Source organism: Setaria italica, chromosome IV, assembly GCF_000263155.2.
Source record: "Setaria italica strain Yugu1 chromosome IV, Setaria_italica_v2.0, whole genome shotgun sequence".
Taxonomy (NCBI): Eukaryota; Viridiplantae; Streptophyta; class Magnoliopsida; order Poales; family Poaceae; genus Setaria; species Setaria italica.
In genome coordinates this window covers 10,000,580-10,017,582 of record NC_028453.1, presented here as the reverse complement: position 1 = coordinate 10,017,582, position 17,003 = coordinate 10,000,580, and the positions used below count along the sequence as shown (strand labels likewise).

Genomic DNA, 17,003 nt, shown 5'->3' with positions numbered 1-17,003 from the left:
CGCGCGGGCGAGCGCGCGGGCGCGCAGGCCGGCGGGGACGCCGCTGCCGCCGCCGCCGCCGCCGCCGCCGCCGCCGCCGCCCTCTACCCGACGCCTCCTGCCCCTGGTTTTCAACCGGGGGTGGGGGGGACTGCTGCCCCTGTTTTTACAGGGGTGGCAGCTGCTCCTGTGGGGGGAGGGGCTGCTCGCCTACCTTTCCCCGCCCCGCCTCCTCTACCACCTCCGGATGGGAACCTCGCGACAGCCCTCGTCGCTGCCCGGGCTGCCGCTGCCGAGGGACAGGCGCGCCTGCGCGCGGCAGCCCTGGCCTGGGAGCGGGAGCGGGATGCGGCCGACATCTTGGCCCGTCAGATCGCCGAGGCGGAGCAGCTCCTCACGATGTCCCACGACAGCACGGCCACCTCCTCCGGCTCCGGTGCTCCCCGTCCGCCTGTGGTGGCCTGGACCGATCCGGCCGATCCACTTGTCGCACAGCTCCACTACCAGGCCGGGGGTGTCCAGAACATCAAGAGCTTGGTCCCCGTCGTCCTCGACCCTGAGTCGCCCTCCTACGCCCGCTGGCGGGACATGGTCCTGCTCATTCTCCGCCGTTACGCCCTCGACGACCACGTCCTCACCGACACCTTCCCTGCGGCCCGGACAGCTGCGTGGGTTCGCCTCGACAGCATCGTCCTGTCGTGGATCCTGGGGACCATCTCCCTCGACCTCCACGATCTCGTCCGCGGCACCCCCGACACCACCGCCCGCCGGGCCTGGCTGGCGCTCGAGGGTCAGTTCCTGGGCAACGCCGAAGCCCGGGCCCTTCGTCTCGATGCGAGCTTCCGCACCTTCGTCCAGGGCGACCTCTCCGTTGGTGAGTTCTGCCGGAAGATGAAGACCATGGCGGACTCCCTCGGGGACCTTGGCTGGGCCGTGGAGGACCGGATCTTGGTTCTCAACGTTCTTCGCGGCCTCAGCGACCGCTACGCCCACCTCCGCACCTGGATCACCCGGCAGCGACCTTTCCCCACCTTCCTCCAGGTCCGGGATGATCTTGTCATGGAGGAGCTTACTCAGGGCATCCAGCCCGGGTCCCTTCCTGCGCCGGGGTCCGCGTCTTCCTCGACCGCGCTTGCTGTGACTCCACCGCCACGACCCTCCGCTTCGCCACCGTCGTCCCTTCTTGGTCCCCCCCCTCCTGGGCCGAGCGGGGGTGGGGGGGGCCGTGGCGGCCGCCGTCGCCGTGGTGGGGGACGTGGTGGGGGGCGCGGTGGGGGCACACCGGCGGGCACACCGACGCCTCCACGGGGTTCTCCCTGGCCGTCCTTTACCCACCCATGGTCAGGGCGCATCTCTATGTGGCCTTTCCAGGCCACCGGCGAGCCTCGTCCACCGGCCGCCATGCTCGCTGGCGCTGTCCCAGCTGCTCAGTTCGCGTCGCCGTGGGCTCCTCCTCAGTTTGCGTCGCCGTGGGCTCCTCCTCCCGGGGCCTCGCCTGGGCCTGTCGGATGGGACCCGACTGCCTTGGCACGCTCCTTCGGCACCATGGCCCTGACTCCTCCAGTCGGTCAGGACTGGATCGCAGACTCGGGTGCCACTTTCCATACTACACCCGACCCTGGTATACTCACTTCCGTTCACCCTCCTTCTTCCTCCCACCCCTCGTCCATCATGGTCGCAAATGGTTCTTGTCTTCCTGTCACCTCCGTGGGTACTGCTCACACTCCCGGTTCTTTTCGAGTTTCTGATGTTCTTGTTGCTCCCTCCATGGTTCACAACCTTCTTTCTATTCGCCGTTTTACCACTGACAATTCCTGTTCTGTTGAATTTGACTCTTCTGGTCTTACTGTGAAGGATGTGGCTACCCGGCGACCTCTTCTCCGCTGTGACAGCACCGGGCCCCTTTACTCCCTCCGATTTCCTGCGTCCACTTCTTCCGCTTCGCCCTCCGCTTCTTCAGCCGCTTTTGCTACCACAGCTTCTTCCACTACATGGCACCGGCGTCTTGGTCATCCTGGCCGTGCTGTCCTGACACAGCTTAGTCATAATTCCGATATACCACGTACTCGGGCTCCTGATGAGCACCTGTGTCAGGCGTGCCAACTGGGCCGTCATGTTCGACTTCCTTTTCCTACCTCTTCTTCACATGCGACCCATGTATTCGACCTTGTACATTGCGATCTATGGACATCTCCTGTTCTAAGCATTTCTGGCTACAAGTACTATCTTATTGTGGTTGATGATTTCTCTCATTATTCTTGGACTTTTCCCTTGCGTGCCAAGTCTGATACTTTTCCCACACTTCTCCACTTCTTCGCTTGGGTGTCCACTCAGTTCGGTCTCACCATCAAGGCCGTCCAGTGTGACAACGGCCGCGAGTTTGATAACACCACCTCACGTGCCTTCTTCCTCTCTCACGGCGTGCACTTACGCATGTCGTGTCCCTATACCTCCTCCCAGAACGGTAAGGCTGAACGCATGATTCGTACCACGAACGACACCATGCGCTCTCTTCTGTTCCAGTCTTCTCTCCCTGCCCCTTTTTGGGCTGAGAGTCTTCACACCTCCACCTATCTCCTTAACCGCCTACCTTCTGTTGCCTGCCCCGCTCCCACTCCACACCACGCTCTCTTCGGTACCTCCCCCCGTTACGATCACCTTCGGGTCTTCGGGTGTGCGTGTTATCCTAACACCGCAGCCACCGCTCCTCATAAGCTGGCTCCCCGTTCGACTCAGTGTGTCTTCCTCGGGTACTCCCCGGATCACAAGGGGTACCGTTGCTTTGACCTCTCTTCTCGGCGGGTCCTCATCTCTCGCCACGTGGTGTTTGACGAGTCCGTCTTCCCTTACTCCACCACCACCCCACCTTCTTCCACCTCCGACCCTGATCTCTCCTCCCTGTTTCCCACTGACCCGGTGGACCAGCCACCGCTACCATTCTGTCCTGCAGGTACTGCTCCACCGTGGTTCTCCTCGGGCTCGACGTCCACCGGTACTGTCCCTGACCCTGCGCCCAGCACGGGTTCGACGGTGCCGGCCTCTGGTGCTGCTTCTTCCCCTTCGCCCTGCGCGGGACCGGTGGCACCGCCCGCAGCACCTGCTGTCCGGTTTGCGCAGCCCGTCCGCGTCTACCAGCGCCGGGCGCGGCCGGCTCCACTGGACCTGCAGCCGGCCCCGCCACCGCCGTCGCCACCTCAGTCATCGCCGGTGGACTCTTCTCCGCCGGCGACGCCTACACCACCTCCACCGGCCCCGACTGCCCGTGTCGCGCCGACGGTGTACCATCCGCCTCTCCTACACCGACACCCGAGTCACGTTCACCCTATGGTGACGCGACTTGCGGCTGGTACCCTGCAGCCCCGGGCTCTTTCAGCGATGCCCGGCGCGCCGCAGGTTTCTCCTGTACCCTCCTCCGTCCGCGGCGCCCTGTCGGATCCTCACTGGCGCCGCGCGATGGAAGAGGAGTACGCGGCGCTCCTCGCCAACCAGACTTGGGATCTGGTGCCCCGTCCGCCTGGCTCCAACGTCGTCACCGGCAAGTGGATCTGGACTCACAAGCGGCGGGCTGATGGTACTCTTGAGCGGTACAAGGCTCGCTGGGTTCTCCGGGGTTTCACTCAGCGCCCTGGTGTCGACTACGACGAGACGTTCAGTCCGGTGGTCAAGCCAGCTACTGTCCGGACTGTTCTCTCACTGGCTCTCTCCCGCTCCTGGCCCGTGCATCAGCTCGACGTCAAGAACGCCTTCCTGCACGGCACTCTGACTGAGACTGTTTACTGCAGCCAGCCAGCGGGGTTTGTTGACTCTTCTCGGCCTGATATGGTTTGCCGGCTCAACAAGTCACTTTATGGCCTCAAGCAGGCCCCTCGAGCTTGGTATTCGAGGTTTGCTGCCTACCTCCTGACGCTGGGCTTTGTGGAGGCCAAGTCCGATACTTCGCTGTTCATTTATCACCATGGAGCTGAGACTGCTTATCTACTGCTCTATGTTGATGACATTGTCCTCACTGCCTCCAGTCCGTCCCTCCTACGGCGGATCATCACCTCGCTTCAGCAGGAGTTCGCTATGAAGGATCTGGGTGTGCTCCATCATTTTCTTGGGGTCACTGTTGAGCCTCGTCAGGCCGGCCTCTTTCTTCACCAGCGGCAGTATACTCTTGATATCCTGGAGCGAGCTGGGATGACTGACTGCAAGCCCTGCTCCACTCCAGTTGATACTCAGGCCAAGTTGTCAGAGGCCGCCGGCACTCCTGTGACAGATGCTACTGCATACCGGAGTCTGGCTGGGGCCCTTCAGTACCTCACCTTCACCAGGCCAGATATCACTTATGCAGTTCAGCAGATTTGCCTTCACATGCATGATCCCCGAGAGCCCCATCTCACTGCTCTGAAGCGCTTACTCCGTTACCTCCGGGGCACTGTGGACTACGGCCTCCTTCTTCACCGGTCTCCCTCCACTGAGCTTGTTGTCTACACCGACGCTGACTGGGCCGGGTGTCCGGACACTAGGCGCTCTACCTCCGGCTACGCCGTCTTTTTGGGCGGCAACCTGGTGTCCTGGTCGTCCAAGCGTCAGCCGGTGGTCTCCCGCTCCAGTGCCGAGGCGGAGTACCGCGCTGTCGCTAACGGCGTGGCTGAGGCATCCTGGCTTCGGCAGCTCCTTGTCGAGCTCCACACTCCTTCTTCCCGGAGCACTCTTGTCTACTGCGACAACGTCAGTGCGGTGTACCTCTCCACCAACCCTGTTCAGCACCAGCGGACCAAGCATGTGGAGATTGACCTTCACTTCGTCCGGGATCGGGTCGCCATCGGCGATGTTCGGGTCCTCCACGTCCCGACCACCTCTCAGTTTGCTGACATCTTCACCAAGGGCCTCTCGTCACCCGCCTTCACCGAGTTTCGCTCCAGCCTCAACATCACCTGTGGCTAGTTGCGTCTTGGGGGGGCTTGTGTGTGTGCCTTTCTTTTCATGTCCAGTCTGCAACTCCGCTGCGTCGGTAGTTCAGACTGCGGGGGAGTGTTGGTGTACTATGTGTATTAGGGCCCAATAGGCCCATGTAAGACATCTACATAGCTACCCTCTAGGGTTAGCCCATAATCTATCTATTACCTTATAGTAAAGATGAAAGGGTAAAAGCAAAGCAAACACCTGACATTCAGTTGAATGTTTCCACAGAAACACTGAAGTTAGTCTCAAAAGGGAAAAACACTAAAATTGAATTCGAGTAGTATTCTAAGGGTACTTCTGATTGCATATCAGATAATAAGAAAACGGGTCCACCAAACATAGTATTTACACATTTCATAAGTAAGATTGAATTTGGTCTAAAAAGAAGTAAGTTTGCATTCACAGGGGGGGCAAACAATGGTCAAGCTAGTAGGCAGAAAGATGTGTGTATCTGCCATTGAAAAAGATTTCCAGCATTTTTTTCTTTTTCCTTGCAGTCTATGGCTCTATGCATCCTGTATGCAGTAGCATGACCATTAATGAAACATTAGTAACTTATTCCAGCCTAAGCCCCGTATGTAATGAATTAGGTGCTCCATGATGTGCATGAATTCACATAATCCAAATGACAGAAATCAGAGCTATTTCTGAAATACTTACAATTGGTCCATTTTCGAGGACATGATCTTTGGCAAATTTGCAAGCCTGCTTCACTGCAAGAACATCCATTCCATCAACCTGCACCAAACACAAGTTACCATCTCAGTGCCCAGCATTAACTCGATTGCTCGGATAACAGATATTAAGACCAACTTAAATCAGCTTTCCAATTTGCAGACTTTGCTGAACCAGGGGATTTCAAATTAAAATCCACCTCGACTGGTCGTTCAATGTAAACGATCAAGCCTTAGAAGGTACAAAAAATCAGAGTGCTGTTAGTTCTGAAAAAGCGAAAACTACCACGAGTGTCATCCTATAATTTATGAGTTCAGATCGAACCCAACAGTATTACAGTCAAATAATTGAACACTAAACACAGCACGACCAAATTTGCATTACAAAACCAATGAATACTAGTTCACTTGCTAGTTGCTATGCACAATTGCACATCAACTCTGCAATAAACCAAACCGACAAAGACTTTTTACCTTCAACCCAGGCACATAGTCCCCGCGCTTGTAGTAAGCTGGGCTCTTGGATGCCTTCCACTCTGCAGTCCCCATTCCATCTGCACAAATCAGGTACTGACCGAAATCACTCCAATTCCAATTTTGGAACCACACCGATCGAAGAACAGTATGATTACAGCACAACCACACTTGGTAAGTGGTAACGCAAGAGAATTCAACTCACAGTGGTTGTTCTCGCAGACCAATATGACCGGCAGCTTCCAGAGCGCGGCCATGTTGAGCACCTCGAAGAGCTGCCCCTGGTTGGCGGCGCCGTCGCCGTAGAGGTCGAAGGTGACGGTGCCCTCCTTCCTGTACCTCTGCGCGAAGGCGATGCCGCAGCCGAGCGGCACCTGCGCACCGACGATGCCATGCCCTCCGAAGAAGTTGGCGTCGCGCTTGTAGAAGTGCATGGATCCCCCCTTCCCCCTGGAGCAGCCGTCGCGGCGGCCCATGAGCTCGGCGAAGGCGGAGACGGGGTCCCCGCCGCGGGCGAGGTAGGCGCAGTGGTCGCGGTAAGCGGTGATGATGGCGTCGGCGCGGGTGATGGCGGCCTCCATGCCCACGGCGACGGCCTCCTGCCCGTCGTAGAGGTGGCAGAAGCCCCGGATGAGCTTGGCCTTGTAGAGGGAGTCCGCCGCGATCTCGAAGCGGCGCATGAGGGACATGTCGCGGAAGAAGGAGAGGAGCTCGCGGGCCGAGGTGGTGGCGGAGCGGGAGGGAGGCTCCACGAGGTGGGACTTGAAGGGCACCGAGGTCTCCACGGTGATCGGGTCCGTGGAGTCGGAGACCCCGCGGGCGAAGAGGGGTGGTAGCGGTAGCGGGGACACGCGCGGGCTGCCAGCGGGGGTGGGGCTGAGGCGGCGGAGAATGGCCGCGGCCATGGCGCGGCGGCGTGCCGGGTGGCGGTAACGGGTGCACGCACGCAGCTGAGCAGAGCAGAGCAGAGCAGAGGATTCTAGCGTTCTGGGTTCTTCGGAAAGAGCATAGGATTCTGCGATGGTTTGGGAGGAGAGGGCCGAGGCCACGGCCGGAAGCCTCGAGCCGCCGGGATGGAAGAGCGGGGGCCGTGTTGGGCCGAAATGGTGGGGTGGCGGTGGACGCGTGGTGCTTGGTTGCGCTTGGCGCGTGGGCGTCGTGGCGTCGCGCGACGAACAGGGCGAGCGCGTGCCGTGTCGACTCAGAACCTGGTCGCGGCTTCTCCGGATGGTGAGCTCACTAGTTTGGCAACCAGAAAACGAAGAAGGGTGACGGACGGGCGCCGGCGATCTCTTTGAGCGCAACGCTGGACACCTTGCGCACGGAAAAGACAAGACCTACTTGTGAGTCGCGACTCTTTTTATTACCACTAAACAAAGCAGGCGTCGCGCACAGGGGGGTGGTGGCTCGCCGGTAAAGCGACCTGGCAGCCGTAGCTGGGGCACACGGGCGTGTTCCGTTGGCCGCGGCCATCAGTCGTTTCCAGACGTACGAACACCTGTCGCTGTCGTGAGTTTCCAGATCACGGACTAACCGTGCGACGACAGATCACTGTATAAAATATTTTCTGAGAGAAAAGAGCTATCTTTTGATAAGAAATAGTCTAATTTAAAAGATTACATGAGGATGATGAATATATTATAAGTTATGTGCTAAGAGTCTGATCATCAAAAGAGTGGTTAAAGTTAGGTACTAAAGCTCGTATAAAGCTCGTACAATTGGACGAGGGCTACGGAGGAGGGATGAGTAGCGAGCACGCGGACTGCGCTTTCCTTTTTTGACTACGCGATGATGATCGAGATGGCAGGATGAGCCAGGCCCATCCGACAGGCCACTTTATATGTTTGGGCGACGACATGCATGGTAGAAGGGCCCGCCCGGCTGTACTGGGCCGCAGTAAACAGGCCGATCCAATAGGCGTGGAGAGCAAACACATGCCGAGCCTGCTTCAAACTTCTGGACCGCACTATTAAAACTTTTAGGCCCTGTGATCTGGACCTAAAACAGGGCTAGAATTTATTTTCCCACTACGACTACGAACGACGTCCCTTTTCTTTATTTTTCGAGTTTTCCACACATAATAACACGAGAAATTACGTTAAAGAAAAAAATAAACATGTGATTTTCAAAACTCGTATTATAACGTAATCAGCAAAGTCAACTAACGAAAAAGAGGCACCGCGAACTCGCTTATTTACATATATAAAAATAAAAAATGGAACCAACGGAATTTTGCAAAGGATAAAAGAATATATGTATGTTGGTCCAACCTTGCTCAGTCGACATTGCATACTTATCATCATGCTTTCATGTGTACTCCACAGGCTCATTGAATTTAGTATTTTAGTCTAGTATTACAGTCTTGTTGTGCTCCAACACTACCACCCCCTAAGCTCCTAAAAGTGCGAGTTAATGTCTAATATCAATAACCATCCTCTGGTGATAGCCAAAAGCGCGAAAGGTTCTAGTGGGGGCATATGCCCCTACACAGACTTTGGATTTTAATAGACTTGCACCCTATTTGGAGAAACTCATAGGCTCATGCACTTGCACCCCTTCTTGCTTAATTTTTACACTTGAGGCAGTGACAAAAATAGGCAGTGACAAAAATAAGTATGGTTTTCATAACTCGATGTGATGGTTTGATATAAAACATTTGCAACTCTTATGGGTCTTTCGTTAGGAGGGTTTCTCCGAAAACGATTTCATCGGTGATGCAAAACAAATTGTTTCACCTGATTTTCAGTTAATTTTGTTTTGTTTTGCTAAATGATTTTCACGGTACCGTACCTTATTTTATGCAAAATGGGTGGAGCCAAAGCCAAAACCAGTATAATAAACCCTCACAAATGGACTATTTGGGTCTGAGGACTTGTTGTGCTCCATTTGAAACACTGCTTCTTTTACTTCGTTTTCAGTAAAGGGGCTGTTTAGAAATTTATTTTCTTCCTCCATCACCATTGTAATAATATCACCATTTTGATTTTCAACCAAACTAAAGTTATAATCTTATGGTGATGCAAATAAGCCCTTATAATAATTTGTGATATAAGCTTTTTTTTATAAGCTTTTAATTCAACGTCACTCAACATTATTCTATTTTCTTATTCTATTTTGATGATGCGTTATTTTCTATGATTACAATTAGCAACTAGATGGCCTGTTTTAGTGGCCGGATGATTTTGCAGCCTCAAGTTGATAATCTAAATCTTTTAACATCCGGAGAAGTCACAGGCACAAACACCTGTCAATCTAACGTTGGTGGCCCAGCCGTCAATTCATCGCAGTAGTAGTAGTCTAGTAGCTGCCTGCTGGGCTTTCATTCCGATCGGGCCCGTTTACATTCAACCTGATTTGCCCAGATAGCACATCCCAATTCCCCAGCGCCGACCGCGGTGTTCGTGTGGTTCTTTTTTTTTTCCAGCTGTGAGAAGGTGATTAATGGTGTTGTTTTTAATCTAAAAAAAAAGGGTGTTGTTTCCGATCATAGGTTCTGCTGCTTTGGATAGCTTTTGCTCTCTTGTTTGGAACTTTGGATGAATTGCTTCTTCGATTTGCACATCCCGATTTGAATTGGACGTGTCACATCTATTCGAGGCAAGATGATCCGATGTGTAGTCTCCATGAGAAGATGATATCATTTTTGTGATTTTGTCTGTGGGATGAGGGCAGTTGGGGCTTGAACATATCTTCTCGGTATGCCGAGCAGCCAAGGCGATAAGTGTCGTACCGTACGCGCAATATTAAAATGGCTCTCCGCGGAAGCAGCCAGGGTAGTTGGGGCGGACGGAGTGACGCAAGATTTGCAAGTTTGACCTTAAAGATAGAGAGAGCTGTTGGACGCCGACTTCTTTCAGGAAAAAGAAAAAGATATCACCCTTCCCAAAGAAATCTGAGCATATTTAATTCAATACGTTTTCGTGGCATTCGACGCCACTGTCACGGTGCTCCATTCCTCCCTGCTCGCGAACACGGCTCGCTCAGGACGCGACCTGTTTTGTGCCAAGTGCACTGGAATATGCTTTCGGCGCGGGACGTGAGTACGTGACAGGTCACGGGGCTAAGCATTTCCAAATGACAAGAGTGCCCCGCTCGCCACAGCCCACCGTTTGCTACTCCGTACTCCCCCTCCCAAAATAAATATTTTTTTAGCCTTTAAATTTTGTACTTTGTGTTATTTCAGTTCCTAGGGAACCTCATTTAATTAAAACAATACTCATACCAATAAAAAAGTATGGACAAGTATATGAAGCCAATTAAATGATCAATTGGTGCTATTTCTCTTGTTCCAATACACATGCATTAACCTCAACTAATATGAGTAATTAGGGGCAATATGTTCACTTCTCACTACTACTAATGTGTCTGAAATTTTCTAAACAAACACTTGCTTTGGGACGGAGGAAGTAAATGCTAACTCTCCTTGTCGAGCCGGTCTCGACGTGTTTACATACGTTGCGTTGTTGCGAAATTCAGCTATTGTTGCCAAGATTTTTGGCATGTAGGTTAAATCTGAAATTGTTAAGTTGTAACACCCCAGGCGCTACAAAGCCCAAGATGTCACTAAAGGACCCTTCTCACGCACTGGAGTACAAAAACTCAGCAGCAACCCTATAAACAGAGTAAAATGCAGAAGCAATAACATACATGATATATAAAGGTAAACCACACACTAGTATTTAATGAGCAACCTAACAAGACAACAATTAACAAAGGCCAGCCACACTCATTATTAAGAAACCACAAATGATCACCACAAGATCTACTCTATATTCATTACAGCAAGACAAATGTATCATCATTATTATAAATAGAAAGTGGCAAAGATGTGAAGACGTCTAGCTAATCCCATCCCTTCAAGCAAAACATCCACTCAAGCACCTAGAATGATAAAAGGGGTGCGAGAATAAATCTCAACAAGCAAACTGCTTTAACATGTTATTTAAACTACGAGTTCATTATTCATGAATTTAAACATAGATACATGATAAATTAAGATAAACCGAATCATTGTGAAAGTCATCCTCATATGAACAAAAATGAATTAACCACGACCGCATCTTTTCTTTAGATGATCAAGACCTCATATTCACTTCCATGTCGATGCATAATATTCAAATATATAAACCACAATGAGTGCAAATGCAATACAAATGCCATGTCCACTGCCTCCATACCCAACAAGGTATGAAGCTGCATCGTACCCCTCCTCGGGCAACATACAATGTTGTACCAGTACGGTCGCGGCCAGCAAGTGGCGACATCCACGAATGATGTGCAATGCAATATGATGAAATGATATGGTGCAACTGCAAGTAAGTTTACCACTTATGCCACATACAACCACGTATATAAACATACCTCTTACCTCATGATGGAGTAAACAACCACAAGTATTATTATAGAAAGTAATTTAACAAATCATATAATCTTTATTCTTTAGTGAAGGATTATTTCTTTGGTTAGGTTTCTGAATTTATTAGAATAGCAGAACAAACAACAAGTTAAAGCTGTAGCAAAACCACTGCTACGTTTACTTGCCTCAAAGTGATGATGCAAACGGCACTAGGCACGATCTGGAGCAATACCACATGTTTAGCATCATGAACTCAATACATACAATTCAAACAAACATACGAACAATAGGCATATCGCTCCTATGTCTGAACCCTTAAACATACAAGAAAGACCAAAAACAGCAAAACCACAATCATCCTACAAGAGTAACCACACTTCTCTTTTTTGTAACTTTTAATCTACAAAAGCAATGCTAGTAAATAAATACATCTTCAGAAACTACAAACATACGAACAATAGGCATATCGTTCCTATGTCTGAACCCTTAAACATACAGGAAAGACCAAAAACAGCAAAACCACAATCATCCTACAAGAGTAACAACACTTCTCTTTTTTTAACTTTTAATCTACAAAAGCAATGCTAGCAAATAAATACATTTTCAGAAACTACAGAGAAGGGAGAACCACTTTCATTGGTCAAAATATTGTTATTTACAAAGCAAACTTCATTTCAATTCAGACTATAGAATTTGTCTACTAAACCACTCATCAAAAAATTATGAAACTTTACCAGAGAATGAAAAATTATATTATCCATAACTTTGGTTATATGGCTCTTTGCATTAAAAACCACTAAGATTAATTAATTATTGTAGCAACCTCAAGTGTTGAATCTGACAACACAAAACTAACAATCCACTTTAGAATTTCATATCTGGAGTTATAGCCAACTGAAAATTATGCTCTACACCAATCTGGAAAGATCGACAAAAACTCTAAAACTTTGGTATTTCATTTGAGGAGCTGATTATGTCTTTAAGGTACCTTAAAACTGAATAGATCTATTACTGTTCAGAAACTTATTAGAATACGACAACCATATTTGAACTGCAATATCTCTTAAACTATATGGCCAAAAATTATGAATTAGGTCTTCGTGGAAAGCGCTTTGACTCCTTTGTGAAAAGTTCTATAGGTGGAAAAAATAATTCGGGCTGTATCATGGGCCAAAACAATGATGGACAGAAACTGCCCGATCTGCTATTCTGCAGAGACTGAAGATGAGATTAAAGATCTAATGTCCCAACTAATCCAATGAAAACGGATGACCGCTGGCGACAAATCTCATCCAAAGAGGGAGGGAAGTCCATGGGGTCTCACCCCGAGGTTTTTCCTTGAAGAATAACAAGCCAACGATGAGGAAGATAGCGAATGCGCACCTCTTCCTGATTCTCTTGTCCTCCACAATCCGTTTTCTCCTCTTTTTTTTCCTTTCCCATCTATCTCTCTATGATCTTTGGTGCAACAGCAGTCAGAGGGGGAAAGGCATCCTTCGCTTTGTGTGCAAATAGACATGAGGGAGAGGGAGGGGCAACACTAAGGAGGAGGCGGCGTGGAAAAGGGGGAGGGGTGTAACAGCAACTCCAAGAGTTTTAAAAAAATCTCCCCCAAAACTATCTATTAGGGGCTTTAATAAAAATTTATTCTCCTAAAATCATATCATCCTACAGCAGATCCCCAATAATAAACTCTCTAATACTTCAAAACTGGCCACGTCAGCACGTGGACCCTCTATTGGACTCCAGCAGCTTCCTAGAACTCGTCTCGCGCCGGTTCCACGCGCTCGTCCCGCTCGTCGAATTTGTCTTCGTCTACGTCGACTGCGTCATCCCCGATGACCCGCCGCACCCCGCGCCCCCGGTACCTGGCTCCCCGCCGCTGCACCAGTAGCAGCACCAGGCACCGGGCCGCGCGCGGCCACGGCGCGCTCACACATCGCATGCGTCCTGCTCGATGGCATCGCCAGGCCCATCCACGAGCTTGGCCAGATCCTCTCCCCCGCCGCAGCGGCCGTCTCCCAGCGCTTCGAGCGGCAGCCCGCCTCCCTGCCCATGCCCGCCGCGGACGTCTCCCACCACTCACCCTCCGAGGTGCTCCACTCCTTCAAGGAGCTCTGCCGCCTCCACATCGAGTTGCCCTTGGCGTCGATGAAGGCGTGCTCCAATGGTGTTCGGGGTGATTGGGGAAGGACCGGACTCGCACATATATGCGGGGCGACGGAGGTATTTTTGACGTTCGCGTATTTTGACAGGAAGGATGGGGGAGCTGTTGGAAGCAAGTTTTTTTATTTTTCCCCTAAATAAGGTTTTGGAGCAATTTTAAGGGAGTTTTTGAGGTTGCTCTAAGTCACGGTAGAATAGGGTCTCCTCTAATCTAATTGTTCTTTTGAGTCATCTCATCCATCAAAATTTTGATCCAATAAAACATCATGATCTTAACTCCAAATATCACATGTGAGATATCAAGCGGAATGCCTTCGACGAGATCTACGCATCTATGGTCTCGGATCATCCATTCGGTCAACCATTCAAAAAGTCAACCTTTTGCCACTCTTTCAAACTCCTAGTCGAACTTGAACTCTTTTATGCTTTCCAACACATAAAGCGTATTTTTCTCCAATACGTAGTCCAGTGAGTCAAGTAAAGCTTGTAATCATAACTCATGTATTTTCTATCCTGGACATAGAAGACCACTCTAGGGTGTTACATTCTCTCTTGCTTTCCCCCCCAACCCTAAAGGAATTCGTCCCCGAATTCCACCTCAAGAATATCCACAACAATAAAAGAACTCAACTTCAACAGTCACAACTATTGAGATTAAGATTGGAGCTACGAAGCTAAAATAAAATTGGTCATAGCTTGGTATTTCAGATACCTCCTAGAGCTCAAGCTTCACAATTCTTCTTATTTGGCATAGACGTAGCTGATACTGGGGCGGTAACCGCATCAATTAATTTTGTCTTAACATTACCCGCTGAAAACACCTCAAATGTCAACCCTTACATAGGATCACCAGCTTGACCTTAAAAGATGTCACTTGTCTAAAACCATGCTACACTTAACCACACTTAACCAATTTGTCTGACTTACAGACAAAGACTAATGAATTAGCCTAGAAACCATTAACAACCATAATATTTTTCTCACAATATCTTCTACAAACGATTGTTTAAAACAAAGCATCACGCTTCCACCGATGAAAAGAATAAGGTAAGCCACACCAATACAACATCACCATCCCTTGACTTAGACACAAGGTCTCTTAGAACTAGATCAAACTTCTCTGCTGCATGACAACAACCCCATTAGCATCATACTAAAGATGTCTCGAAGGTTGGCACTATAATGCCTCTACACAGTATCGGCTATGCTACTGATAGGCTGCAACACTGTCACTCCAAACTAATGGTCAAGGGACATCACGATCCACCACTCCAATATGTCGAGATCAAATGATTAATGTGTATAGAATGGGGGCCAATCCATCCGCCACTCAATCATATGTTTCGAATATGGATAGTTGGTTCGTAACCTAACACTTGGGTAACCTCACATAATAATGCAGAAAAGGCATTGTGGGGGCCCTTCACTCCACCCATCTGCACTACCAAACTATTGATACTCTTTAGACATTCAAACTTCATGTGTCCTAATAACAACAAAACTCTCAGCACCTACAACCTCCTACTTGGAAAAAATTAAATTCTAACACCAAGGGTCTCAATACAATAAACATAATATGGTTTAAAGCCAACACTAGCAGTTTATATAACAAAGTAGTGAGAACAAATAATCTCAACAAACCACAAGCATGGACAACAACCAATCAACTTCAAAGCCAAATAGCAATAATATTATCCTTCCTCATGGACGATAATAACATATTGCATCAGGGTATCAAGCAATACACTATACAAATCTAAAGCATCAATAAACAATTTAACATGGAATTAAAACAAATTAACACCTCAAATAAAAAGGTAAGCAAGCAATTACCCTTCCTACATGTGCATGTGTGTCAGGTTTTATTAAGTCAATTTTAAGGAAAAAAACTAATTCAAGAATCTATCACCGAAAGCTCTGATTACCAACTGTGCTCTGATTACCCTTCCTACATGTGCATGTGCTATGTTACCATATGTGTAACCATAGTGCCAATCAACATTACTATATAAAAATTGTTAAGACTTATTATGGGCGTGTATTCATAGCATTGGGTACATATATATTTATTACGTAGACATATGCATCTGTGCTATGTTAAAATAAGTCGTATCATCAAGCCATCATCCTTAGACCAGTCTCAGTACACAGTTTTATAGCACCGTTACCAAGGTTGAGAACTTCATAATTGTGCTTGCTAGGTTTTATGGTGATGAAACTCCTCTCACATATGATGAAACTCCCTCTCCTCATAATTAATGACCTTGCCAAAAATTACTGATGTGGTATGTTATTTAATGACTATGAAACTCTTGATAAAACCTCCACTAAAAATGGTCTTATTAGACTACTTATCAGTCATTCCTAGACTACTTATCGTCATTCCGTTGCTCCAACTATAATCTAGTAAAGCCTTAAATAGCTGCAAGAAAAAATAGAAAAGGCATGATTTCTTAATTTTTTTTTGGCAAATTACAAAAACAATGATCAAGATCAATGTGCAAGCAAAATTATGTGGTAACTAGCAAGCGACGACAAATTGTGTGGTACTCCCTCCGTTCCAAATTGTAGGTCATTTTGGTTTTTCTAGATTCAAAGATATGCATAATAATATCTATGAATCTAGAAAAGCCAAAACAACCTACAATTTGGAACGGAGGGAGTAACAAGTAAGTGATGACAGAATGTACAAAATTTCATGTGAAGCTTGCATTACCTATAATTTCTATCAGGTATGTTTCCTTTACGCAATGTTTGCCACTTGAACTACCACTTACGTTTTTATTGAATCACGTAGACCCTATGCTATTCAAATGCTAACAAGTATCACTCGGGCAGTTTGTGGGCAGCTTGATTGTAGGCGGCAACACATCACACGTAACATGCGGCAGCCCACAATAATCATGGTTGCTACTTAGTTGGTAATAAAAAGCTGAGAGATGCACAAGAAAATAAGGATTCCACATCATAAAATGTGGCACCGATTTTTAATGATACGGCTACGGCATCGTCTCACCTATGACGTATTAGTGGTGGTGTGCAACCAAGCACGCCCTATGTATTTATTTTTGGAAGAAAATTACGTAAGTGCATCGCTATCGAAAATGCTAATTAATGTATATCACTCGGGCAGTCTATGGGCGCCTTCAGTTGCACGCGGTAACACACCACGCCTAACCTACGATGGCCCATAATAATCATGGTTGCTGCTTGGTTGGTCATAAAAAGTTGGAAGCCGCACACAGGAAACAAGGATTTTACGCCATTAAATGTGGCATTGATTTTCAATGAAACGGCTACGCTACACCTATGACGTGGCGTGCAACCAAGCGGGCCCTATATATTTATTTTTGGAAGAAAATAACATAAACTCAACACTACCAAAAATGCTAATGTGCATCACTTGA

The 17,003-nt window shown here is 48.8% G+C and overlaps 1 protein-coding gene and 1 long non-coding RNA gene across 2 annotated transcripts in view; one reads left to right on the top strand and one right to left on the bottom strand.

Annotated features, from left to right (window-relative positions):
* Positions 1-7,383, bottom strand: part of LOC101763108 (pyruvate dehydrogenase E1 component subunit alpha-2, mitochondrial) — a 10,139-nt gene extending 2,756 nt beyond the window's left edge. Inside the window, exons 1-3 of the mRNA XM_004965069.4 lie at positions 6,280-7,383; positions 6,075-6,154; positions 5,587-5,664 (exon numbers count right to left, since the gene is read on the bottom strand). Coding sequence (XP_004965126.1) covers positions 5,587-5,664; positions 6,075-6,154; positions 6,280-6,979 — 858 coding nt within the window. The 5' untranslated portion in view covers positions 6,980-7,383. The remainder of the gene's footprint in view (positions 1-5,586; positions 5,665-6,074; positions 6,155-6,279) is intronic.
* LOC105914159 lies at positions 1,135-2,185 on the top strand. The gene is made up of 2 exons (XR_001163790.2): positions 1,135-1,600; positions 1,834-2,185. It is a non-coding gene; the product is annotated as an uncharacterized LOC105914159 (long non-coding RNA).
* Positions 7,384-17,003: the final 9,620 nt, after the last annotated feature.